This window comes from Pithys albifrons, chromosome 3, assembly GCF_047495875.1.
Source record: "Pithys albifrons albifrons isolate INPA30051 chromosome 3, PitAlb_v1, whole genome shotgun sequence".
NCBI classification, from domain to species: domain Eukaryota; kingdom Metazoa; phylum Chordata; class Aves; order Passeriformes; family Thamnophilidae; genus Pithys; species Pithys albifrons.
In genome coordinates this window covers 25857282-25883593 of record NC_092460.1, presented here as the reverse complement: position 1 = coordinate 25883593, position 26312 = coordinate 25857282, and the positions used below count along the sequence as shown (strand labels likewise).

The following is a 26312-nucleotide window of genomic DNA, read 5'->3' as shown; positions in this document are numbered from 1 at the left end:
GTGTTGTAGGGAGAAAAGATATCAGAAATAGAGAAAACAATGCATGGCTTTTTAACTCAACAACATGTTCCATCCTATGAAAAAGCCTGTTGAGTTCTGGTTGCATTTAGACATACATGCACGATGGGCAACATATTTGTTAGAACTCCTTTGCCATTCTTCAATAATGCAGCAACAAGGAAGATTATCCTTTCTCCTACTCTAGGATGACGTCATTGTACTGATAAGTAGGACTTAGGAAAGGTTTATGTTCTTAGCACTAGATTTAAAGAATATAATGCTCCTTTTAATATAGTAATTTCTAGCGCTATTAATTTTCAATGTTTATCTTGCAAGATCATTAGGAAATTCAGAAATCATTTCCCTCATTTGACAGAAAAAGAATGGGGTGATCTAAGGATAAATAAGCTCCTTGCTGTAGTTCCTCTACCACTGTATCACATCTGGCAAGTGTCCACAAGGTCTTTCAAAGTGATGTGCTGTAAAATTGCTAAAAAATGCAGCTTTAAAATAATCAAACATATTGTCAAAATTTTAGTATTGAAGCTGGTAGTAATTATTGAGTACTTAATTTGTTCCCTAATAGAACAGATGTTTTCAATTTATTATTTCACATTGTAAATTTTCACATTAGACATCACAGTGGATCAAGATTAAATATCAGTGACAGGACACTTGTTCTTTCCTTTTAATCAGGAGAAAACAGATATTATTGTGCCATGTTCTGCATCTTGCTCAGATTCATTTTTACTCAATTTCCTTGCAGAAATTGCTGAAACCTCTCCAGAGTTCTTCATGGACCATTCATTCATTATCGTCTCAGTACTCTGGCACAATTATATTAAGAGGTATTTAGTGGATGTAGAAGAAGATTAAGAATTAGCTCTTCTGGATGGGCTATATGGCATCTGGTATAGCTCAAGCTGGAATCAATGGGAAGCAGCCCAATCCCTAAAGAACAATTTGTCCTGACATATTGCACGAACTGCATAATATAAGCGTTTAAGAATTAAATACTTACGCAAAACCAAACTAAACATCCCATAACAGTATCATCAACTGAGCAGCAGAACACAAAGTTTGGTAATCATACATATAAATTGGCACAGTAATATTGTCATTAATGGTTGGAACAGGTAATGACACCTAATCTTCAGATTGCCTGACACTTTCTAATACTAATCTCTCCCTTAATGCTGTCATAACTTAATCAAACCTCAACTGTCTGAGTTTTAGGTTTTGTGAATTGTGCATATTCGATAGGTTCTTGAGGGTTTTTGTTTACTTTTTGTAAAGGAGATGTAGAGAGAAATGTGCAGCTAAAACCATTGAGTCATTTCTGACGATAAGATTAGAAGCCATATGGGTTTGCCCCAGTAAAATGCTATCCCCTCTTCCCTGAAGTGGATGCTGGTTTTACTGAATAACCCTTGTGCTTTCATCCTGTGAAGGAGGAATTTAGCAAGCAGGCAAAAAAGAGTCACAGCATCATAGGATGGCTTGGGTTGGAAGGGACCTTGAAGATCATCTAGTTTCAACCCCCCTAGAAAATACTTTGGTTCAGATATGAACACTTGCATCCTGCATATGGAAAGTCACCTAAAATTTTCAGATTTCCACAGTTCTGATGTTTTTATCAGTCCATCATGGGTATTTACTTGTTCAGTTCTCTAAAGAGTTTCGATGCCACAAGTGTTTTTCTTGCTATGCTCTCCTCATGATAATTTCAAGGAGTAGTCGTCCAGCAACTCTCCTGCTCTTTAGAGTGGCTGCCATCATTCGTTACTGCTGCCATAACTGAACCTGCTGTCTGATGTTGATATTTCCCCATTTGAACATTGAGGTGAGTTTTCTCTGAAAAGCATTTTTTTCTTGGGCTCTACTGAGATCCACACTAAATGAGATGTGGCTGCTTTGTGGTTAGGTGAGCTGATGTGGATATTTCTGTAGAGATGCTTCACAGTCTGCGCTAACCAGGACTGCAAAATTAGTATCTATGTAGCTATCCGCTGACATGCAGTTACTACCACGCAGTGAAGATCTGGTAAGAAAAATTTGACAAAGTTGCATGTGCTCTGCATTTGTGAGAGGAGAGCTGTCCTTGAAACCTGGTTCAAAGATGATTCACCCTCAAAGGAGTCAAAGTCCTAGTTCAGGTAAGGTAGCTGCCAAACACAGAACTTTGTTAGCAACTTTTAGAGACTTCTCTGTCTTAAATTATATTTTCTTCTGATTCATCATTTTCGTCACTTTCCAGATGAAATTTTTTTGCCTTTCTTTTAGCACCTTTCTGTTTCTGCTAATTGTCACCTTCTTTTCTTCTATATGGATTTCTGTTGTATAATGACTGTTTTTAAAGGAAATCTGCTAGAGTATTGAATCCTTTAAACTTGTGATGGATATCCCAAAGCTCAGACTAAGGGAATTTTTCCCCCTATAGTTTCTGCATTAAGAATACTGGAAATTTTTCAACAGAATTTCTATTAAATTCGAAAAAGTAAGACTTTTCTCAACTGATTTTTTCCAAGTCATATTTACTTAGCGATTCTGAAAAATAATGTCTCCGTGGCTCATCACCACAGTATTGACCCAGAACTGACAGATATTCTACCTACAGGGAAGTCACTGACTTCAGGAAATTAACCTTGTGGGAGTATTGATAGAAATGGGGTTAGAGAAATAGCATGTGATGCAAGTATCTTTTCAATCTTTTGATTTATTGGCACAATGTTGTGGAGAATAAGGGAAATTGCTTACTAGGCTCCACCACTTTGTTGAAAGGATGTAAAGGAAGTGTGAAAAGTGGAATGTGTGGGAATTAGAGTGAGAGCACAGTATTTTGTTGCTGGCAGATGTGTGCTAGGCTTCACCATTTTACTGGGGTGGTACAATTCAGTTGTTATGACACATCCAGGAAGAAAAACAGAAAACACGAGCTGGAGGCTTGGAGAAAATTAAATGATGATGACTCAGAACTTACACCCCAAAGTAAAATGAAGATTGCACCAATTTGTTTAGCAAAGGAATCTGAAGCACATATGAAGAAATGAGCTTCCAATTTATTGAAGGTTTGCACTGATTTTTAGGTGAAGGGGGTAATATTAGAAAGCTAGTGTCAAGGTGAAAGGCAAGGATGATTCCAGATAAACTGCAAGCTGAGCTTATGTTTTTGCTGTCATTCTCTTTTCGAAGTATTCTTTTTGTTCATTGTGCAGTGAGCTCTACATCTGCTTCTGCTGAAAACCCAGGAAAAGTGTTTCAGTGCCTGAAAGTATTATTGTTTGACTCGTTTGGCTGGGAGAATGAGTCTCAAGTAACCTATGAACTCTGTGCCATATCCTCGCAGTAAGCAGAGGGCCTGCTGGGGTGATCTACTTAACTTGCCATTAAGTTTTATGTAACTGTTATAGTATTGTTTAAAAACTGTTTGTGGGATTCTCTGCAGTAATATGGCATATATTAACTTCTAGTTTGAAAGTAGGAGCCAATTTTGATCCCTTACGTAAACAGATTTATTTTTATTGTATTTACTGAGCTGTCTTCCCAAGTTTGATAGACTACCACTTATAATTTATCATCCTTACTTCAATGTGGCATTTGGATGAAAACTTTAACCCTTGCAGTAGTTGAGTTATATGTGGGTAAGCTTCTAAAAAATATTTAGTTGGATCTGAATTGTTACCTAAATCAGAGGATTTCAAAAGCATTTTTAAAAGGTGAACAAACATCATTGCCTCATTTTCACACATGGTGAAAGTAAGACAAATACAGATAAAATTAGTTGGTTCAAGGTTATGTAAACAAGTTAGTTCCACAGCCTGAAATAGTCATAGCCCTCCCAGCTGCTTTGCTCTCTGTCCATTATCTATCTAAAGACACACTTGGTCTGAAATCTGAAATGTTTACACCAATTAGGCTTCTCATATTAGAAAGTCTAGTTTCTGTATTCTTGGAACGCACAGAAAGGGACTGTGCCAGCCATAATTGTGCACTGTTGGACTCAAATGTTTCAGTACCACACCATTTCTTCTCATGGATGCAAGATTTATCATTAAATTTTCTGAATGTATGAGAAATTTGTTAGCAACAAGATCCTCTTACACAGCATATCAAGAAATCAAGTGACTGTTTGTTTGATTCTGGAAGTAATCTGTCTCCAGAATGCCTGTGCACTTAAAGTAGCAGTTATAATTGCCAGGTGTTGAAAGGCAAGATGGTGGTCTTGTTATTGTTACCAGGGAAATTCAGGTCTTTTTATCGTCGCCAAAGAAGCTGTAATACTGTCTACCCCAGATGATGTTGTTTTATGGAGCATATATATCATCCCTCATCTTTTGAAAGCAGAGTCTCAAAACTCACTGAACACAGGACAGCCTATAGGGCATAGTGAGCCTTTACTTTGTATTTTTATGCATTATAAAGGCAATGCTAGTCTCCTTGGTAGATTATCAAGAGGGCAAAGACTACATTACCCCACTGCTGAAGATTGTGATCACATAAAGGCACAATAAGTCCGACATTTGTGCCTCTGGCTTAGAGCTCCAACATGCTGATATTCTAAAAGGACAGGTAATAGATAACAGCAGCTACTCCATACCACGTGTCACCTGAGGCAAAGGGTACGTGTCATTCCCTTTACTAGTACCTGGCAATACCCAACTCTGTTTATCACCAGCCACCTGGCAACAAGAACTGTTCTTGGTCAGGGCTTTGCTGCTGCCCTGCTCAGCAGCTGCTCCAGAATTTCTGGTGCTCCAGTGAGAGCAGAAGAGGTTGATTATTCTCTGGAAGGGCGCTTAGGGCTGAAAAAAGGAATGGAGGATTAAATTCCCAGTTTCTGCTAAATGCTAGTCTCTGTTGCTTATAGTTGTTGGGCTGAACCTATACTAAGTTAACTTGAGCTGGTACCTAGACCATTTAGTCAGCAATTTGAGCGTTCTACGTTTTCTTTACTGACTGCATATATTTTGGTGCCTTTTGGCCCATTTGTTATGTAAAAGCTCAAGGTTATTTTGTTCATTAAAATGATCAGTATTACCTCTCTTACTAGACTATATCACTGTGAGTTAGATTGGTGGTGAAATATTTTCTTACTGTGTCTGTTTTCTGAATCCAAACTTCCAAACATTGGCCTAACAAGCTTTACATTTTCTGTTAAAAAAAATACAAAGAGCTCATATTTCAAAATAAATCTCCTGAATTGTACTTTATTTAACAGCTGACATAGCTGAGATTTTAAGCAGCTGAATGCACATATAATGCATTTTAAGAAGTGACATTGCTATGGTTATGAGTTACACAACAATATGATGTCAGCCCTCTGATTGGTGCCACAGTATTTAGCAATGCCACTTGGACAGGAAAGTTCACACACAGAAGCCTGTCCAACAGTTCTAAGAATTTTATATCTTTTGAAGTATTCAATATATTTCTTTATGTGTTGAAGCACTGGCCTTCCAAAACCCTTGTTTTCATTTTCCAGCAATCTCAGTGAACTGGGGGTCATTGGATTGTTTGCTTTCTCACTGCCTGCACGGAAATCAAGCTGCCATCAGCTGAATTGCTATAGTTTAAATGTGTCTAAAAGGAATTCAGAGCGGTACTTTAAAACAACATTATTACTGTGCTTTCAACATAGCCTTACAATATAACACAAACTAAGAAATAGAGGTGGTTCGCGGAAAAGGTGGATTTTCAGAAATGGCTCAAAATAAGAAATTATGGGACTTTCAGCTACCTGATTCAGCCTCAAGTTTTCTGTGCTTATAGTTGTTTCAGCAAGAAAACAATCTACTTATAATACAAATTATGTTTTCGTTTTTCAAGGCATCTCTTCATCTCCTGAGACTATGGGGAAACATCAAAATGAAAACTTAATCAAAATATTATCAATCTGTACTGGCATTATGGCCATGATAGCCTATCAATCCTTTTGTCTGAAAAAAAAGACAAATTAAGGCCAGATAGGATGGACTTGATCAACAAATTCGTATTTATCTGTTTAGATTGTGCAGAAGCAACCGTTTTCCAAATATTGTGTACAATATGGAGATGCAGAATGGAGAAAGGAGGAAGGAAACCAGGTGACATACAAAGTGGCTTTTTATTTAGTAGATTGCTGTCCATTGCAAACAAAGCTTGTGTGAAAAACATGATGTTTTTATAGTGATTGTTGAGAAATGCTCTGGTGGTCTCTGTTAAACTCATATCATAAAATCACTTGAATGAATTTTCATACAGCTGGTAGTTTGACTGACTACCCATGGATGGATAAGCGGAATTCATGTCATGAAATCATGGAATCGATTGAATGCGAAAAGACTTCCGAGATCATCAAGTCCAATCCTTGGTTCAACTCCAGTCCATTTACCAGATCATGGCACTCAGTGCCACGTCCAATCTCAGTTTAAAAACCTCCAGGGATGGTGAATCCATCACCTCTCTGGGCAGGCCATTCCAATGCCTGATTACTCTCTCTGGAAAGAATGCTTTTCCTTACAGAAGACAGGAAAGTGCTGAAGGTTTAGCATGCTACTCTGAGATGACAGTGTGCCCTTGCAGCCAGGAGGGCAAATAGTATTCTGGGGTATACTGGGACGATTGTGGCCAGAAGGTTGAGGGAGATGATCTTCTCCCTCTATTCAGCCCTAGGGAGGCCACATCTGGAGTGCTGTGTCCAGTTCTGGGCTCCTCAGGACAAGAAAGACAAGGGGCTACTGGAGAGGGTCCAGCAGAGACCACAAAAATGATGAGGCATCTGGAGCATCTCTCTTATGAGGCGAGACTGTGGGAGCAGGGCCTACTTAGTGTAGAGAAAACTGGGAGGGGATCTCATTAATTCGTATAAATATCTCAAAGGCAAGTGCCAAGAGGATGGTGCAGCCTCTTTTTGGTGGTGCCCAGTGACAGGGGGAGCAATCAATGGTCATAAACCAAAGCAGAAGAAATTTCACCCCAACATGGGGAAGAACTTTACATTGAGGGTGGCAGAGCACTGGGGCAGCTGCTCTGGAAGGTCATGGAGTCCCCCTCTCTGGAGACAGTGAAAACCCACCTGGATGCATTCCTGTGTCACCTGTTCTGTTCTAGGTGACCCTGTTTTGGCAGGGGGGTTGGACAGGATGATCTCCAGAGGTCCCTTCCATTCTATAATTCTCTAAACTCTGAGAGGTATTAGCACAACGACAGTACTTGATGAACTTTTTCTGAACAGTTTTAGGGGGTTTCTCTACCACCTTTCAAGGTTTCCTTCATTAGCTGAAAAGGAGAATGAATGTTTTTATGTTCTTTCTTAAATTTTTTTTTAAACTTTTTATCTAAAATCAGAGAGATTTCAATAATTTAAAACTTTAAATGTTTCAGCACTGAATTCTCTTTAACATGAGCCACTTGACAACAAAGCATATTCTTGGTCAGTGCTTTGCTATTGTCCTGCACAGTAGCTGCTCTGGAATTTCTGCTGCTCACAAGAAGGAGGCAGTTTCTGTTGCTCCAATGACAGCAGAAAGAGGCTCATGATCCTTTGGAAAGGTCTTCAGATTTGAACAAAAAGAGAGAAGGATTACTTTGCTTTTGTTTCCAGCTCTTTTGGCAAAAGTGCTCTGTTAGTTCAGGTAAGGTGGGATGTATGCTGAGGCTGCTTTTGAGGTAGGGGCATATTTGTATTCTTTGGAGCTGGTTTTGCCTTTTCCCTTCATTTTTACCTGTATAAAGGTAAGCTACTACTTCACTGTATCTCTAGGTTAAATTAATTGACATTTGTATTCTATTTTGAACATGCAAAGTACTATCTAAACATTAAAATTATTTTGGAAAAAAAGTCCTTGCCATCTCCAGTTGAACTTGCAATCACTAAGGTAAAAATATTTATGAACGCTCAGAGAAATAAGTGATTTTCTGAGATATAGTAACATACAATGTATTTGTCCAAAGGCTGCAATCAAATACTTCTATGATAAGCACTTCAGATGAGTTTATAAGGAAAATATGATTTTTATTGTCTGCAATGTTTGGGTCTTGGTAGTCAACAGGGCATGAGACTACCCATTACATAGTGAAGACAGAATAAGTATTCAAATAACTTTTTTCCTTCTCCCAAGAAGTGTGTGTTCTTTATAACAGTTGATGATACAATTTTTTGTTAAAGACTTTAGACATTTAATGATGGACTGTATCATAACTTACAACTCAATGGCCTGTGACCAAAGTGAAGGATAATATTCCCTGATTTTAAGGAATTCTTGAAGACACATTTTCAGTCACTGGTGCTTTCATTAAACTCTTCTGTTTGCATTGGAGAACATTTAAAAAATTAGTTTAATTCATATCTTCCTGTGTTATTTGTTGTTACACAAAATAATACCCTTTAATAAACTTGATTTTTATATTACAATGAATTCTGAATTATTGCAGTAAATTTAGGTACTGTCAGATAGTCTCATTGCAGGGGATGCAAGGTCTAAGTCACAAGTACTTGAAACTGCAAAATAAGACTTCCTAAATATGTTCGAGAGAGTTTAAATTGAATTTTCCTGGTTAGAAGACAAAGAAAACAATGAGATATGTATTGTCTCCAACTTCCTGCAATGATTATAATTTTTCTTATGCTTGATATTCATCCAGTATTGTTTGTGGTGCGTGCTTATTCTTTGGCATCTTGCAAATGAAGTTAGTAGAAAGGTAGAATTTACAGTACTTATTAACCACTGTCTGTTGCAGAATGCCTCTTAGAATATTTATTCAAATTCAGCCATCATTATTTTTAGCTCACTTGGGAAATTATTAGCTTTCATCTGATGCCTCACATATTTATGCTAGAAATAAGAAGATTTCATACTAAGCGTATTAGTATGTTTAACGTCAGAGAGGAAGCCAACTCATTATGCCAATTCTTATTTTGAAGAGCTTTTAATAGTGACAGCTTTGTCACAAGTAGTCAATAAGGTCCATAAGCAAAATTTAGACAAGTAGTTAAGGGCCATGACTTGTATTTCCAAAGATGCTGAGCCAACTAAAAACACCTAGAAGGATTAGAATAAGAAAACAAAACAAAACCTCTGCCTAGGATCACCAATAATTGATTTCAGTGAAAATTAGATACATGACTGCTTTTGAAAAATCTCTTGAATGTCCATCTGCCTCTCTAGTGCTTAAACCACATTGAAAATCTGACTCATGTCTTTAGGAGACTCCAAGGTCTCACTGGTTATTCATGAAACTAGTGCTAATTTTTGAAAATAGAGTAGCACTTCTAAAAAGTTAGTTTTCAGTCTTCCAGAAGTAGCCATCTACCTGCCACAAAATCGAGACTGATTTAGGCACTTTGGCAAACAGTTATGTAATGAACCTCAACAAGTTAGAAAGATGGACAATCATCATCTGTATGAAGATTATCAAGGGCAATTTCCAGATCTGCACCTCTGATGGGGCAGTGTTGGTTGTGTTGTACAGACTGAGGAATGAGACGCTGGAAAGCAGCACTGCAGAAAGGGATGTGGGGATCCTGGTCAATGGCAAGTTGAATATGAGTCAACAGTGCCCTGGCAGCCAGGAGGGCCAACTTTGTCCTGGGGGGCATCACATAAAACATTGCCAGCTGGTCCGGGGAGGGGATTGTCCTGCTCTGCTCTGCACTCGGGCAGCCACACCTTGGATATTGTGTGCCATTTTGGGCACAACAATATAAAAAACACATTAAGCTTTTAGAGAGCATCCAAAAGAGGGCCATGAGGATAGTGAAGGGTTTAGAGGGGAAGCCGTATGAAGGACAGCTGAGGGCACTTGGTTTGTTCAGCCTGGAGAAGAGGAGACCGAGGGGAGACCTCATTGCATTTTTCAACATCCTCATGAGGGACTGTGGAGAGGCAGACGCTGATCTCTTCACTCGTGACAGAACTGGAGGAAGTGGCATGAACCTGTGTTAGGGGATGCTTAGACTGGACACTAAGGAAAGGTTTTTCACCCAGAGGTTGGTTGGGCACTGAACAGGCTTGCCGGGGAAGTGATCACAGCACCAAGCCTGACAGAATTCAAGAAGTCTTTGGACAATGCTCTCAAGCTCATGGTGTGAATCTTGGGGTATCTCTTCAGGATCAGAGTCCTTTCCAACTTAGCATACTCTGTGATTCTATGAAGAATTGACAATTTTCTCCCGTGAGAGGTAGATGAACTTTAAAATTACACTACAAAACTTTTAAGTTGGTTTGAGTAATGTTAAAAATGAGGTGCAAGTACCCTATTGAGATCAGGAACCAATAGTATCTATTGACTGCTCAAAACCCCATTTTTGCTGTATTTATAACACAGAAAGAAAAATATCAGAAGTTTATCTGGTAGTTCTTAGGAAAAGTAGGTGATTAGTTAGAAAGTAGTGGGAATCCAGTCAAGGGAAAATATTTGTGGTGCAATAATACTTATGGTCAAAAGACCTAAGAAAATCACTGATCAATGTTTTCTTAAGTGAGGATAAAGAACTCATGGCATAGACTTGCACACACTAACTGCCACTATCCTCAATTACCTGAGCCAAAGCCAACAGAAGTTAACAGATAGCCTTGTTATCCATGGACTACTGATTTTAAATTATGGAGTGAAGAAACTCTTGAACAGGGCCAGCATGGATTATTAACTTTACTGTTTTCCCCTTCTTTGGCATCATCCTTGTCCCTTCTTTATTATGCTACATTTTAGCATTTTCTTGCCATTATCTCTTTCTTCTGCTGTATGAAAGTGTAGAGATATACTTTAAAAGAATAGTACATCATAAAAAGAAAAGACAACAAGGCTTTCCCACATCTTTCATAATTTAAATATAATCATTTTGCATTCAAAATCTTTTGCAGCTTATTTGATTCTTGGTGGGCAGCGATGGGTTAAGCGTTATTTATTAAAAAAATGGGTTGTTTTTTTTTACAGATCTGAACTTCATCTGTTTCAAATGAGAGTATAAATTTTTTTTAAAAAGAACAACAGACAATAAGAATACTCACACTTAAGAATTCTGCTCTTTTTTTTTCAGTTTTCATCTTAGTACTAACAGGAAATAATTGTATTTTATTGCATCTAGTCCTACTGCTTTCAGAAACTGAAAAAAAAATGACTATGAAATAAAAAATAGGGTAGTTGACTTAATGCCACTAGAGCTTAAGTTGTAGAATTTCATTCCATTGTTTGGGAAAAAAAAGATAAGAGTCAAATTTGACAAAATATCTTCCTACTTTTTTTGAATAAACAGTTTATCTTGACCATTTCACATTTTGAAATGTTTTTTTTCTTGGGGATAGCTATATTATATCTACTGTATGTAATTCCTGAAATAGTGATGGAATTCCTTAAGTGTATGAAAGTCATTCATGTTATGTCATACAAGATCACCCTTCATGCCTTTTAAAATGCAAAAGTAAATACACAACTGCGAAGTCAGAGAATGTTGTTAAAACACTACCCTCACTTCTACCCCATTTCCCTCAAGCCAAACCAATTGAGAATGGTGCACTGCACAATATTAAAAGTAACTTGAAATAAACTAAATTATATACATATTTTTTCATAGAAAATGTAATATTTTCTTAATCTTAATGCTGTACTCTGCTTCAAAACAATGCAGTTATTGAAAAAAGATTTATCAATATCTGAACAACCTAAAGTACAGTTCCTCTCCCCATAGATGGTTTGGAAATTTTAACTACTGTGATTAGTGTTCTCTGCAAAGGGGTCACTTTAGAGAAGATCATAAAATGTTGTTGTCTTTGAAGTGGGTCTGTGCTTTTTCTATATTGCCTTGGATAAAGGGGGAACTGAAGTGAGGAAGGTAGAAGTGTTTTATGCTGTTTTTTCAACTCATAGAATGGTTACAACCACAGGCAGTGTTCTCTCTTAATTCAGTCAGGTTATTGCTTTTATTGATGAACTCATTAGGTCAGTAGTAGCTTTTTTTTAAATCTTTAGATTCCTAGAGTGGTTTAGGTTGGAAGAGACCTTTCATCTAGTCCAATCCCCTGCAATGAGCAGGGACGTCCCCTCCTAGATCAGGTCGCTCACAGCCCTATCCAAACTGACCCTGAATGTTTCATTGCCTGAGTATCCCAAAGCTCTATGCCTGTTGTATCAATGAGTATCTCAAAACTGTACCTGAACATCATTCTGTGTCCTTTCTCCATGAGGATACCATGACAGAATGCACAGTATTCTAATGGAGAAAACATTTCTTTAATGCCTTCAATATTTAGATGACACTCTAGGTTTTAAATGTTATTATTATTGTCTCGATTTCTTTAAAAAGCTGATGGAAGATGAATATTCATAGAAACAGAAATGCACCTGTGTGAACTGCAGTGTAAAAATTGCTTCTTTACATATGCATGTGTAAGTACACCCTGTCTTATCATGAAGGAAAAAACATGAAAATATTTTCTTATTATGGCATGTAAGGGTATATTGTATCTATCAAGAAAGAAAAGATAGATAAACTTTTCCCTTGTGCTTTTACAGTCCCAGACCAGAGTGCTTTCTCTAACAGGATTCACACCTAGTCAGACTAAGGACTGAGACTTCTTGGAGGCCAAAGGAACAGCTCTACCTGGTGTTACCTGCATAAGGCACATTCTGGGTTTTGTTTTACTGTATTATACCATAGCAGTTAAAATAAGCTTGGATTTGCTTTCATCTGAAATGTGGTCTATATGAGTGCATCCTTACGTCTACACTGAGGTTCATTGTGTGGTTTTAAACAGATTTATCCCACCAAAATTTAGGGTCTTAATGGAAGGTTCTTGCTTAACTGAATTAACTAACATAAGGATACAATTGTTTAATTTAGGGGAGAAGGAAAAGTATGTCCTACAGGATATTCATAACTTAATGAGAGCTCTGAAAATTTGTTAGTCCTCTCACTGACTGCAGGGTGAGCTTGAGTAGGTTCCTAACTCAGAATCCTCATTTAAGTGCCCAAAAGTAGAAGGAATAAATCTGAACCAGAATTGCCTTATTTTGAATCAAATTCTGTTTAGTCTTTATCATCCAAAGGGTTCATTCCTTATGTGGATAAATGAAACAGATCTATGTCTAGAAAGGTTTGAATTTAAAAGTCTTATGTATGAAAAGGCATGAAAGGAATTATATAGTCAATTAAGTAAAATATAAAGGAGAGGTTTTCTAATACATCTATTCTCCTCTCTATGAATAATGGAGACATAAGAACATCACCTATTCTTCCTACACCTTTATCCTCCCTTGAAAAAAAGAAAAAAACAAAACCCCCCACCAAAAGACGTTGTAAGAAACACTTTGATATTACTGAATTTCAAAATATAAGTGGGGTTGTAATACAAATTGTTTCACTAATACCTCTGTTTTTCATTCAGCACCCATTGATTTAGAGTAAAATGCCAGAAACAATTAGAAAAAAACCCAGAAGTGTTCCGAAAGCAAATATATGGTGTTTTGGCATTTAATCTTAGCTATATATTTCAGAAATAAACATGGCTTTTATTCAGGACATGTATTTGCCAATAATACATCTGATTAAACTAGGAAAATTAGACATACTATCAGTAGCTTGTTCCCAAATTACACAAGAAGAAATTAGATACATTTTCAGTAGCTTGCTCTCAAATTTCTTCAGTATATGAGTCACCAGATTCTTCCTGCCAAACTAAATATGTCTGTGAAAGGCTGGAAACTTTAATGGAAAGAAACATAAAACTTGAAATACGTAGGAAAAACTAAGTTTTTTTTTCATGGAAGACCTGTTGACTAGTAATTCAGGAATTCAGGAGTTGTAGAAACAAATTATTGCATCTTACTTGTCCACAGAAGTTTCAAGGCATGAAATGTATTCAACTTAAATCTGCTATGTTGCCCTAAAATAGATGTCCTTATTCACTTTTATGTAACCTTAAGTAATCGATGAAGACTCACACACACAAAAAAATATGTAAAAATTTCATTATAAGAGTAGAAACTCACATCCAATCATTTTGATGGGACTGAGTTAAAAGAAACCTTCTGTATAGTTAATGCAAATCTGAAAAAAATCCTTCTTGGGTAAATTGGATTTATTATACATGGTACGACACAGCCATCAAACATAATTAGCAATGTACTTATCTTTTCAGATGCACAACCAGAATGGCATCTTTGCTATGATTTTCCCTGCAACATGTAGACTTTTTTTACCTTTGCATAAGCCTTACATTTTAAAATAATCCTTAGAATGCAGACTCATGAAATGCAGAGCTTGTGTGAGTAATTTAAGCTTTTATCCATTGCCTTAGTAGGATATGGCTGTTAATGTTCTTTTGAAGTCAAAACAATTTTCAATAATATTTACTTTGCTTACAACTTGCTGTTTATGGGATTTGGTGGTATGATGTGCTTACTTTTTTGGAAATAGTAACAGTAAATAAGTATTCCTAGAATATTTATTTTAAGAAACACAAATAACTTTTGTTCACTAAGCTGGACTGCGTCACAATGGTTTGAGCCAACCCCTCCTTTTTTCTGCATACTCAGCCTTGTGTTAATTTCTGCCCAACATACAAAGACACAAACACTCTAAACAAAGAGTTCTATATAAAAAAAACCCCAAAACTTCAGGTTTGTGTGTGAGTCATCATTTGATAACAGAAGTGCTTTAACAGGATACTCTTTCCTTACTTCCACACTTTTATGGGCACATAAGGAAGCAGAAGGGTCTGCTGTCTGGAAGTATTCTCTTACTCTAGAAGAGCTATGTTATATAAATGAGAAGCCTGGGATCACAGATGAATTTCAAAAGTAAGATGGGAAATATTTAAATAGGCTGTAAACTCAAGGGAAAAAAAGAAAGAGATGAGCTCTAAATTATTTCCTTGATAAAAGGAAGTTTTTCTAGTTTTCACTAGGAAAGAATTTAACAGGAGGTAAGCAAACACCTTCCTTTCTGTCTTGTAAGAGCAAGAACATTGAAAATATATGAAAATTGTCTGCACATGAGATTCAGAAATCAGAAAACACAGTAGCTATCTCGGACTTGGGTCTGATTTTTGTAGGAATTTAAGTAACTCTGTAAGTTGAAATGATCTCCTGGTCAGTATGTGGTATGCCCCTCAAAAAATACAGATGTGTTAAAATTCTTATACTCAGAACCTCATTCACTGATGCAAATATGAAATATGCCTGTTGTTACTTAACAATTAGAGCCAGTACTTGTGCTTTATCTCTCATGGTGGTTTTGCATTAAATGCACCACAAAGAAAGTATGAATTAAGGGGTTTATCTTCCTCTTGACATTAAAGTTCCTGTGGATATTACCAGAGATAAATTTAGCATAAATTCTTCAATAAGTATACATTTATGATATTTCTTTTGTCTTGATTTCTAGACTGAGAAATTATTTAACTGTTGGTTACCCCTTTCATTCGTTGTCATGTTTTTTAACAATTAAGCTTGTACGACAGGGAAATACTGACATTTGGGTATGGTTTAATAATCAGGCTCAGATCTATCCTTTTTAAGCAAAGCTCTGAGCTGAAAATGGCTTTAAATCTCCGTTTGATTTTCAGTGATGTGAGAGGGTTTGAAACACGCATAAGAGCTGAAGTGCTGAATAAGCCCTGGAGAAATGGCTGTGTGAACTTTCGTCTTTGAACGAGCACTCTGTATAGGTTGCCCTAGATGAACAAGTAGTTAATGCAAAAGGCTTTAATTAATAGAGTGTGTAGTTCTGCTAACCTGAATAATTTGCTTTGTGACTCTTGCTGCTATTGATCAAACACTTCAAATGCATTATTAATACCAGAACCAATGAAGAGGTCTATATGCAAAGGTTTTGGCCAATTGCATAAAGCATATGCCAGAACTCAAGTCAGTGAAGGGTTTTTCTTGGTATTTAAGACTCAGTGGAAAAGTAAGAGGGGCAGCTATGCCAAGAATTAATGCTGATCTTGCCAAGTGCTTCTTTGAGTGACTTTATCCAACATGAGACTAAACAGTGTATTAAATACACACATAGCAGTTAGGGAATCAAATGTCAAATAACAGCTTCCTGTTACATGAGACCAATTTTGAAACTTAGTTTAGTGCATAAAAAAAGGTAAACATCACAAAAAGCATTAGCATCTCTAACATCTAACAGATTAAAAGGGCACATATAAATCTAACTTCTGGAGAAACTGTACTTATTTGGTTTTGGTAGTAGACACTTTTTCCAGAGACATTTCTTGCTGAAATTGTGATTGGTGATTTGTTTCCAGTCACTTTACTAAAATTATCATCACTACCACAGTCCCTCTTAACAAAAAGGTTGAAAAATTGGTGACCTGAAAGACTAACTGTAAAGAAGACCTGTTACCAGGGTCTAAATTTAGTGTGTTTTACAGGCTAAATCCTCCTAGACTCACTGTGTGATCCATGGAGAAAGAAGGGAAACCTCTGTCTCAGTTATTAAAGAGGTAACTTAAGAAGATTAACCTCACTAAATGAAGGTTAGCCTTTATGAACACTCCCTAGCCTTTGCTAATGAGGTAAAAGATGAGAAAATTCTTTCAAAGACTGGCGTATTTTCAGTGAACCTCCTCAATGTTTACTACCAGGGGCAACAAAGCACACATCAAACTTATGTGTCAGCTGTTTGACTGTACAGTGATTCCAGAAGTCAGAGCTGTGTTCTTTCTTACAGAGATGTCTTTTTTCTTACAGAGAAGCAAACGTGCCTATAGTTCTGGTTCCCTGACCCTGCAAACTTGGCTAAAGCACATCTGAGCTCCTTTCCAGGTCAGTTTTTCTGCAAGAAATAAGGAATCTGGGGATAAAGATTGAAGAATACACTCAAATCTTCCATGGATACAGTATTTGGACATGAATGGGGCATGTAGCCAGACCAAGGAACTTAAAAACACTCTCAGATGTTGCTGTGTGAACATAGCCAAGATGACCAGCATTTGTTTGCAGATTTGTAAGACTGTCAGTGGCACCACAGTCTGTGTGTGTCCATGGCAGCTTTTCAGAATGCCTCTGCTGGGCTTCTATCGTTAACACTCCCTTCAATCAGGGATGCAGAGAGGAGCTAATGACTCATAGCTCCTACAGGTATGGAGTACTTAAAGAATTGAGTGCCATGGCATCTCCTGTAATTACCTTGATAGGTTTGACAGGCCTAGAAACTTTAATAACGTCTTAAAAGCAGACTTCCTGAAGTAAACAAGAAGCTCTTCACTAAAAGGAAATGGAAGAAGCAAAATGTAATTGCCTATTGCTATGCCACTTATTTCCTCTCTTCTAAGGCAGCAATTTCTCCACATATACCTTAGTTCTACAAAGCAATGAGATCTGACGACAGCTCTCGTTAACTAAAATTGTGTTCCAGGTCTTATCCTGGTTTCCTGATGATTATAAACTAATAGTCTTACATTGTGCACAGCTGGGAATTTTCCAAAGGAAAACACACAATTTTTATTGTCTTATTGGACAAAAAAAATACGGTAAAAATCTACACTAATTCTCCACAAAGCAGTTGGCACAGGGACCATTAAGCTGGATACCAGAAAACCCCATCTCTTATGGGATTCACTGTTTCACAAATGAAAGCATGTGCTAGATCATTCTGTGTTCTCCAGAGAATATCAGAGGAACTCCATTGTCTCAGGTATCTAAATTCAGTTCCATCTTTTCTATACAAGTGATGCTTCAGAAGATTCAGCATAAGACCAAAACAGTGTTTTTAACAGAAAAAATGGATGGAGTTCTAATTCATGAAGTTGATTGTTATTTCAAATAAATATGCCATCTAGCTGGGTTTTAGAAGTTAGAAAGCTGGAAATGTCTAAGGAAATAAGAAATCTGTTTCTTTACTGGCATTTGGGTGTATTGTTAGCCAGACTGCTATGTATTTATTGGAAAAGGAAAATGTATATTTTCTAAGGAGAAGAAACTAGATAAAAAAGAATATAGCATTTTCTCCTTAAAGAAAACTACATGACCTTTTCTTTCTCATGGTAGTAATAGTCCTCAGGAAACAGTATAAGCAAGCATTAAGTTACTGTCCACCAAATTCAACATGTATGGAGAAAGAAATAATCTCTTTTCTTTTGTTGACTAACTTACAAAGTAAATTCCTCTGAGAAGACTAGACTGCTTCAAGCAGAATTTCCCCTTCCTAGGCTATTGCTTCTGTAAGTTCCCTGCCGATTGTCCTTTAAGTTGTTCCAGCATCCTCTGCCTTCAGCATCATGGCAGACCTTTCAAGACATTCAAGTTCAAATGAACGTTGAAGCCATCCCACTTTGCTTCATGACTGTTGAATCCAGGGGTTTTTAGACTAGAGCAATATTAATTGAGAAAAGCTGTGTGTGAGTGTAACTGTGACCAGTCTCTCTGTTGGCTTGTCCTAACAAAACCTAGCATGCAGGAACCTGAGCAGCAGTTCTCCTAGAGACATATTCCTAGATAAAAGATGGCAAAAAACCCTGCTTTTTCCTGGTGAATCACAGGCCAAAAAAAAGCTGTCTGAGGACTAGACAATGCCTGTTGGAGTTAAATGTGACCAAAGGAAAAAGCAGAGGCTCTATTTAGGGATTTGTGCAGTGTTCTCCCATTAAAAAAACCCCAGCCAAACAAACAACAAACTTCCCACTTTAAAAATGCTCCCTATCTTATGAAGAGAGTGGAAAGAAACCACATTTGACTTCCTCTTGAAGTCAATACTTTTCTTTGTGTGTGGTAAGCAGCTGGGGCATCTCCTGAGAAGTTGTGAAGAGTTTCCTTTTATAGCTAGAAAGTTGGGCAGAGTAGACTATATAAAGGAAATTTTTGTCTTCCAGTCCTAGCCATAGATATAGCCTTGTGGTTGTGAAGTACAGTTTCAACAGAAAGTAACACAATTATTTCTATCTTCCTTTCCACCCACAACTCCCAAGGAATAGTCAGAAGGTTTGACCTTGAATCTGAACCAGGCATTCCACCTCAGCTAAAAGGTATTCTTTATATTTGGAGTCTCTAGTGAAATACAGAATGATGGAAGAAAAACCTTCCCTCACAGCGATTTCCTGTGCAAGTTAAAGGCAAACACTACCATTGATTATACTTTATTTAAAGGAACCAGAGTAGGGGAATAGAAGACTTGAAATAGTACTTTAATTGATATACTCTTTACAAAAAAAAAAAAAAAAGAAAAGAAAGAAAAAATCCATTGGTTTTTTTACTCCTGCACATGATGTGGCATTCTTCAAAAGTCCCAAGACATGGAGCAACATTTTTAACTTTAAATAATATGCTGCATTCTGTAGTACATTTGATATGGGGATCTCAATTTGTTTTACCAGTGTTACTGGACTTAGAGTTCTGTGTTTTAAATTGAACTCTAACAAATAAGAGGGAGAAGACTCAAACAGATTAAATCATTTCCTCATGAATCAGAAGTAGTCAGGTAGAGGGCACACATTGCTTAGCATCCCAAGGACCACATACATATCAGCTTCATAGAATTCCTATTGGGTGAGGCAACTGCAGTCTGTTGATTACAACTTTGCAAGACTCTCCTAAAACAGAGTGGTCATTCATAAGAAAAACCCTCCACAGTTTTTCATATAAAATAAGGTCAACATTTATGGTGTCAACAGTTACATTATTTCAAGTGAAAACTCAGAATCTGAGAAAAGAACAGAGAAAATCTGCAAGGAAATCTTAACTGACAGTAGATAAAAAAATCAAGATTGCAAGAGCACTGATACCCTTTGAAACTTTGGAAACCCGTTCAGGTATTTTAAAGTAGGGACAATCTAGCTTAGGGTAGAGATTTGAAACAGATTGTGAACATTAGAGTAACTCAGGTTGAAAACAAGGAGAGTTATTGCTAATGATTAGCATTTCACATAACCTCTTACCTTGAGGAACACAAAGTACACATAACAGTAGGTCTGACTGCTTAGCAGTAACAACTACCCTTGTGGTAACAAACATAGCTCTCTGAACAACAGCAAACACTTTGCTTGGAGAGAAAAAGCTAAGAACATACACAGCAAAGAAAAATTTCTATGCTGCATACTGTCGTTTTCTGGTGCAGAAACAGGAGGGGGAGATGAAAGTTTTCCATTACATTCATTCCAACCATGGATTATTTGTAGGGCTCTCAAATAACCCCTTAACTGTAACTGAGCTGCTGATAAATATAACATATTTTCAAGTATAAATGAGCACCTTAAAAGTTGGTAGAAATATGTAAATTCCTTTATGAGAGATTCTAGTAGTTTCAATATGGTGCTTAGCACCAGAATACTAAGTTAAACAGCACTCTAGAATAGATGGTCATTAACAATAGCTAAAGTGTTAAATACAGAACAGAAGGGTTCTTTTGTGAATAGTGAATTACTTTCCATATACAAAATCAAAGTGCCCAGTTTCAAAAGTGAACTTTAATAGATTGTGCCAATAAGATAGTGAAAATGTCTACATTTTCTATGCTGAAGAAATTAAGATTTCCTGTAATTAGGAAGTACAAGAATCTGAACTTCTGATTTTATTGCAAGTGAGAAGATACTGAAAGTAATAAGTCCATGAATAGAAATTAATAGGAATAGGGTAGGTATGATCAAAAACCCAAAAAATGATAGCATAGAAGACAAGAATTATTATTAAACTTGAAGGATGGGTAACTTCAGACAAGAACATCAGAGAAACACATATTGTTACTAAAAGTAAATGCTAGGTTCAGAGGCTATAGGAGCACAAATTCTAGCAGGTTTTGAACAAATATGTTAATGAATACATAATGAATACATATTATTTGAGTAGCAAATAGCTGAAAATCAGACATAGATTTCTATTACTTCCAAGTTGAGTATTTCTTGAGCCATACCATTGCAGAGTTAATTTTATTTGTTGCCTGCACTGGTGTGAGTCTTTATTCACCATGCATGAATTTTCCTCCACCTGTATTTAACTGAGGAAACATGTGGATACTTGGATGTGGTAACTTTCTGCTTGCTGCCTTCCAGCATTTCTTTTTTTTTTCAAACCAGATGTTGAAACTTAGTGTTTTTAATATGTTACAAGGTGTATTTAAACTGTTTACTAGTTGTCTGACATAACAGATACATGAAGCTCTGCCTCATGAATGTCTTGGGTCTAGCATGTGCTTTCATTCATTTAATTTCAGTGACAGGTCAGTGGAAGACAGTAATATAGCAGGTGGAATAGCAGCAGCTGGAAAGTGGTTAAAAACTATAACAAGTCTGAAAAGGAAAATTTGTCAAAAACTTGGAGAGGTTGAACACAGGCACAACTTTATTCTTTACTGAGGTTTCATGGTAACTGAAGACTTGAGTGACTCTGAGATAAAGGACACTAGTCATAGTTGGCGGCCTCAATGGTCATCTCTAAGGTCATTTGGGGCAGTTGCAGACTCCAATGGATTACATGGAAAAGTTTAGCAGTTGAATGATAGAAAGGGTTGACTTACTGAAGTAAAAGCCTCTGTCTCCACACACAAACTGAAGAGCATCGACCAGCTCAGCACCACAGAGTGTTTCTGGGCCAGCAGCAACAGAACTGGTTAAGGTAAGCAAACACAGGCCAAGGTAGAAGAAATGGATGTAGGACACAGTGTGCATTTTCACCTGCCAAGGAAGAAACAGCAATGTCAGAATTTCCAAACAGAGTCTTAAAGAAAATGACTCCTGCACCCTTGAAAGTTGAGAATGAATATGTACTGTAATTTCTTGGACAATAAACATACCATCAGGAAATGTCTCACCATAATTTTGCAACTGTCCACAAATTCTAGTCCATTTATATTGTAAACTGATTATTTCCTCTGGTGAGTATTTTTGGTTCACATTCACACGTAGTTAGGGAAGCCTGTAGTAACTAGGATTTACGGTTGCTCCTGCAAAAGGAGGACATGGAGGAGGGCAATATATAGTCAAAGGGAAACCTGGAATGGCAGGAGTAAAAATGGCAACCTTGAACTGGTTTGTCTCAGACCAGGTAAGCTAAGAGGGAACATGAGAGCTGCCTGCCAATATACTGTAGGAAATGGGGATGGCATATGATGGAGAAGAGCAATTTAAACTGAAAACCAGCATTGGCACAAGAATAAATGGCTGTAAACTGAATGGAAAGAAATTTGGCCCAATAGCAAGACAGTTCATTATTAGTATTCCATGGTTCTCCAGGTACCTTAAAAAGGAAAATACCAGAACAAACCAGAAAAAGTTTCATGGTACAGCTTTCCAAAGTTATGGAAATTGATGTGGGCCCTTCCACAGTAGAGAACCACATTCAGGACTCTTACCGAAGTCTCCTGTTACTAGCAGGCACACTTCTGGAAACATTTGAGAAATGAAGCTATACCTCATTGACCTCCATTATATCCTCTTAGTCAGGTATGGTATGAGATATACACAGAGGTGTTAATTCTTTTCTCATTTACATTTGGTTATAAACTTTTTCCTGTACTTATGATTGAGGAAAGGCCAATCCTCAATGGCTGTAAACTTGAGCCATTCCAGTTATCCATTTCCTGTAGCATCAATTTATGTCCACCAAAGATCTTACCCTACATATCAAGGATAACTTTTTTCTTTAATATTAGGAACAGCTCTTTATATATAGTAGCAGGACACTGAAGAATGTGCTTAGTGCACACTCTGAACTTATTAAGATCACTTGCCAAAAATGCTAGTTTTGAAAGGTGTAAATCTGCATTTGATTTCATTCTCTTTCAAGGCTAACGTTAGCACTGCAGTCAAGTAAGAAGTTACGAATTTATCTTCCACATACAGTTAAACTTGGCTTAAGCCTGCTTTGTATTAGCAGACTAGTACAAACTAATTGGAGTAAAATGATTAATCTTCCCCGAGGTTTCTTTCAGGGTTCCAGGGACCATTTAATCTTATTTCTTCACTGAACTTTTGAAAAACTGATGAAATTATCTATTGTCTGATCAATTGGAATCTGATCCGATGGGGCATTGAGCCTTTTCTAGTCAATAATTTTTAAGAATTCTTTTTTCTTGGCAAGGGATCTTAGTACCTTGCTGGATGAGCCCCCAATTTTCACTATGAAAATAATGAACAAGTTTAAATCCCATGATGTATCATAAAAAAGAATGAATAATTATTTTCCCATTTGCAAGAGTCTTTAGCCAACTTTGCCATGCAAAACCCAGTAAGCTTGAATGCACAGGCATGACTTCAATGGCAAATGGAAAAAGATCAGACTATAAATGCATGATGATAACATGAAGCATTATTTTCTGTAATGATTCCATATCTTAACAACAATAATTTCTTTTTTCCTTTGCCATGTTTTTAATTTATAAGATAAATGTGATGCACCTGCAGTTTAAGATGGTTCCCAGTTCTGAGGAGGTAAAGCAGAAAGCTGTTTAGCACACTGCCTCAGAAAGCTGAAAGACATTACAAATACAAGAACATTATGTATTTAGCATTTTGTTCTCATATAACATTTGGTCCAGAAAGAAACATAAATTTTAGACATTTAACAATTTTTTATTTTTCATGACTTCTCAGCTGGCTTGCATTTTCAGATAAATATCAGCACTGAACTATGACAAAACAGATTATCTACTGTTTTTCCTTTAGTGGAAGCCAAAAAGGCTGCACAGTATAAACCACAGAGAATTTCTAACTTTATCTCCAAATTTAACAACAGTCAAGAACTTTCAAACACATAAAAACTTTGCAGAAAACAGACTCACATGTTTCTAGGGTTCAATTAGTCATTTGATAAATTAAGTACTGCTTCATCAAAACTACTTCCAAAGCATAGTTTAAAATTTTAACTTTACTTCATAATTTTAATTAAACACAACATTAATTGATTCAATGTGTTTTTGATAAAATCAAAGTTCCCCTTTGTGTCTTAGGGAAATATTCTTAAGCAAATAAAAAGTTGTAATCCAATATTGCTTCAGGTTCTCTACAATCAAGCAGGATACTTACATTATCCCCAGTTTGACTAGAAAGTTGAGAGCTTAAAGGAAAACGCATTGGCATGTGGGTGGGGTTTATTGAAGCATCTAATTACAATAGGAAATTGAATACAGGTTCAAGATGAGCCTGGTTAAGCACTTCTTTTAGTTGCATAGAATGACCATATTTTCACAGCTGGAATTTCCTCTTTTTTTTTTCTTTTTTTTTTTTTAGTAAAATAGCCAGCTTTTGCTGCATTCCTATTTTAACAGTCCAGAAGAGTGGTACCACAAATATATGAACACTCTACATCTCATTTACTTTTTAATTCTTCTGCATCAATCCTCTTTGTCTAACAACTATCAGTTGACACAAAGTTGTGCATAAGAATTCTTCACGTGTTTGGTCATTTTAGTAACATGTAAGTACTTCTGCAATAATTATAAATATCTGGAATTTTTATGGCAAGTATATTCTATGCAAAGAAATCAAGAGATATACATTTGAAACTACATTTCACTACAGAGAATTTGGGCCTGATTATCAAATCACAGTAGAAATATGTAATTACTATGCAATAACTGTATGCACTAGTAATTATTATATAAATAAAGCATATATACTCTAGAGCAGATCCAAGTTTAAATACTGTTAAATTTGAGTAAAGAATCTGGGCTACATGCTAACTTAAATCAATATGTTCCATTGACTCCAAGGAAGCTTGGCAGGATGCAGAGCTGAGGAACTAGCACATTACTTTTATGTCTCTTAGTACCTTCCTCAATACTAAAAAAATATCTTCATCTTTCAAGTATATTGGAAGGGATACCCACTTATACTTTAAGGACATGATTTCATCCCTTACAACTGCAGACTTGTAATTAGGTCATTAAGGAATGAGATAAGTGTGTTTTAAGTGTAAGACAATGTAAAAAAAATAATTAGGCCCTAAACAATTACAACAGGATAATTCTTTCAACTGTGTAAATGTCCTTGCAAAATATTCAAGAAAAAGAATTCTTGAAGGATATAAATTTGCTGGTAATGAAAAGCTGAACTGGAGCCAATTGACAGAAACAGAGGTCAATGCACCTACTGAAGTGAAATTTACCTAAGACAGTTTATATTATTGTGCAGAAATTATAGGGTCATAACATGAAACTTCACATACAAACTTTCCTGAAACAGCCCTGCCTAGAAGGGAAAACTTGGAGATGAACATGTAAGGGAATTTCCATTTTCTTTATGTACAATTGCTTAAGCTGTGCAAATATGCAAGGTCAGCAAGAGTCGCAGCTGGTTTCTAATGTAGAAAACAAATTGAACTTCTCATTTACTTTTAATTTATGAAAGCAAAAAACAAGCAAATGCTACGATGCTGCCAGAAAATTGCTGCAGTGACAACATCCCTTAAAAGTTTCCTTGTGAAAGCATGAACATTTTCTCTGTAACTGTGTATAATAAAACTGCAGAAACTTAACATGTGAAAAATACTTTTTTTCCTGTAAAACCCTGCACCTGCAGAAAACAGCTAAAAGTTCTTGTCTTCAGAAGCATTCATTAACAACATAGACAATGATGTAATTGGACCTTTTAATAATGACATAACTGCAATATTACAAAGTTCTCTGAATAGAAGTGAAATTTAAGACATGTATCTGCAATAGTTTACCCTTACAGTTATCTATGTAATTGCAACTATTACATACAGCCATTTTCCAGAACACATAAAATTGCATGTTCAGCAATTTATAAATAATTCTCAGTTCTAAAATAATGTTATTGAAAAGTGCACAATACTCTTCAAACCAGAAGCAGACAATACACAGCAAAATAAAACTAAAAAATTATTTGAAATAGTAATAAAGATTTACCTTCAAGAAATCACACAAGCAGCACTTAACTAATTGTGTTGAAAGACTGTTGATTTTTTCCATTGCTTCTTAAAAGTGCAAAGTCTGGAAATGAATTTGTTAGCAGTAATGATGAGAAAAAAGAAATCCAGAGAGATGTGAGATGTTGAGAGCAATGTCACATTTCAATATTGAGGACTTTATTCCATTGCGCAGGCTCTATCTGCTCTGATTTTAGCAGTGACAGTGAGATTTAGCAAACAGAAGAGGGATTTAGAGAAAATCCTCACATTTATCTACATTACACAGACACTGTAGACAGGAAACAGCTGGGGGAGCATTTGCCTTCTCTCTCTCTCCCTCTTCTGGCAAAGTTACCGAGTAAGGACTTTTTTGGGCATGGTGACAAATAACATCATACCTTTGCATTTTAAAACTAGAGCACAGAAGCATATTTTTTTCCCTTTAAAAGAATGTGAATTAGTGACTGAGGGGTTAGCAGACAAAAAGAGCTTGTGCTGCCATGAAAAATAAGAAAATGTATTCTGGT

General features: G+C 36.5%; 1 protein-coding gene across 3 annotated transcripts in view; it reads right to left on the bottom strand.

Annotated features, from left to right (window-relative positions):
• Positions 1-26056, bottom strand: part of IGF1 (insulin like growth factor 1) — a 50463-nt gene extending 24407 nt beyond the window's left edge. The window contains exons 1-3 of one of the 3 annotated variants that reach the window (XM_071551071.1): positions 25784-26056; positions 23313-23383; positions 21434-21590 (exon numbers count right to left, since the gene is read on the bottom strand). In XM_071551071.1, the coding sequence (XP_071407172.1) occupies positions 21434-21584 (151 nt within the window). In that variant the 5' untranslated portion in view covers positions 21585-21590; positions 23313-23383; positions 25784-26056. The remainder of the gene's footprint in view (positions 1-21433; positions 21591-23312; positions 23384-25783) is intronic. The other 2 variants (XM_071551072.1, XM_071551070.1) reach the window with 2 other exon arrangements.
• Positions 26057-26312: the final 256 nt, after the last annotated feature.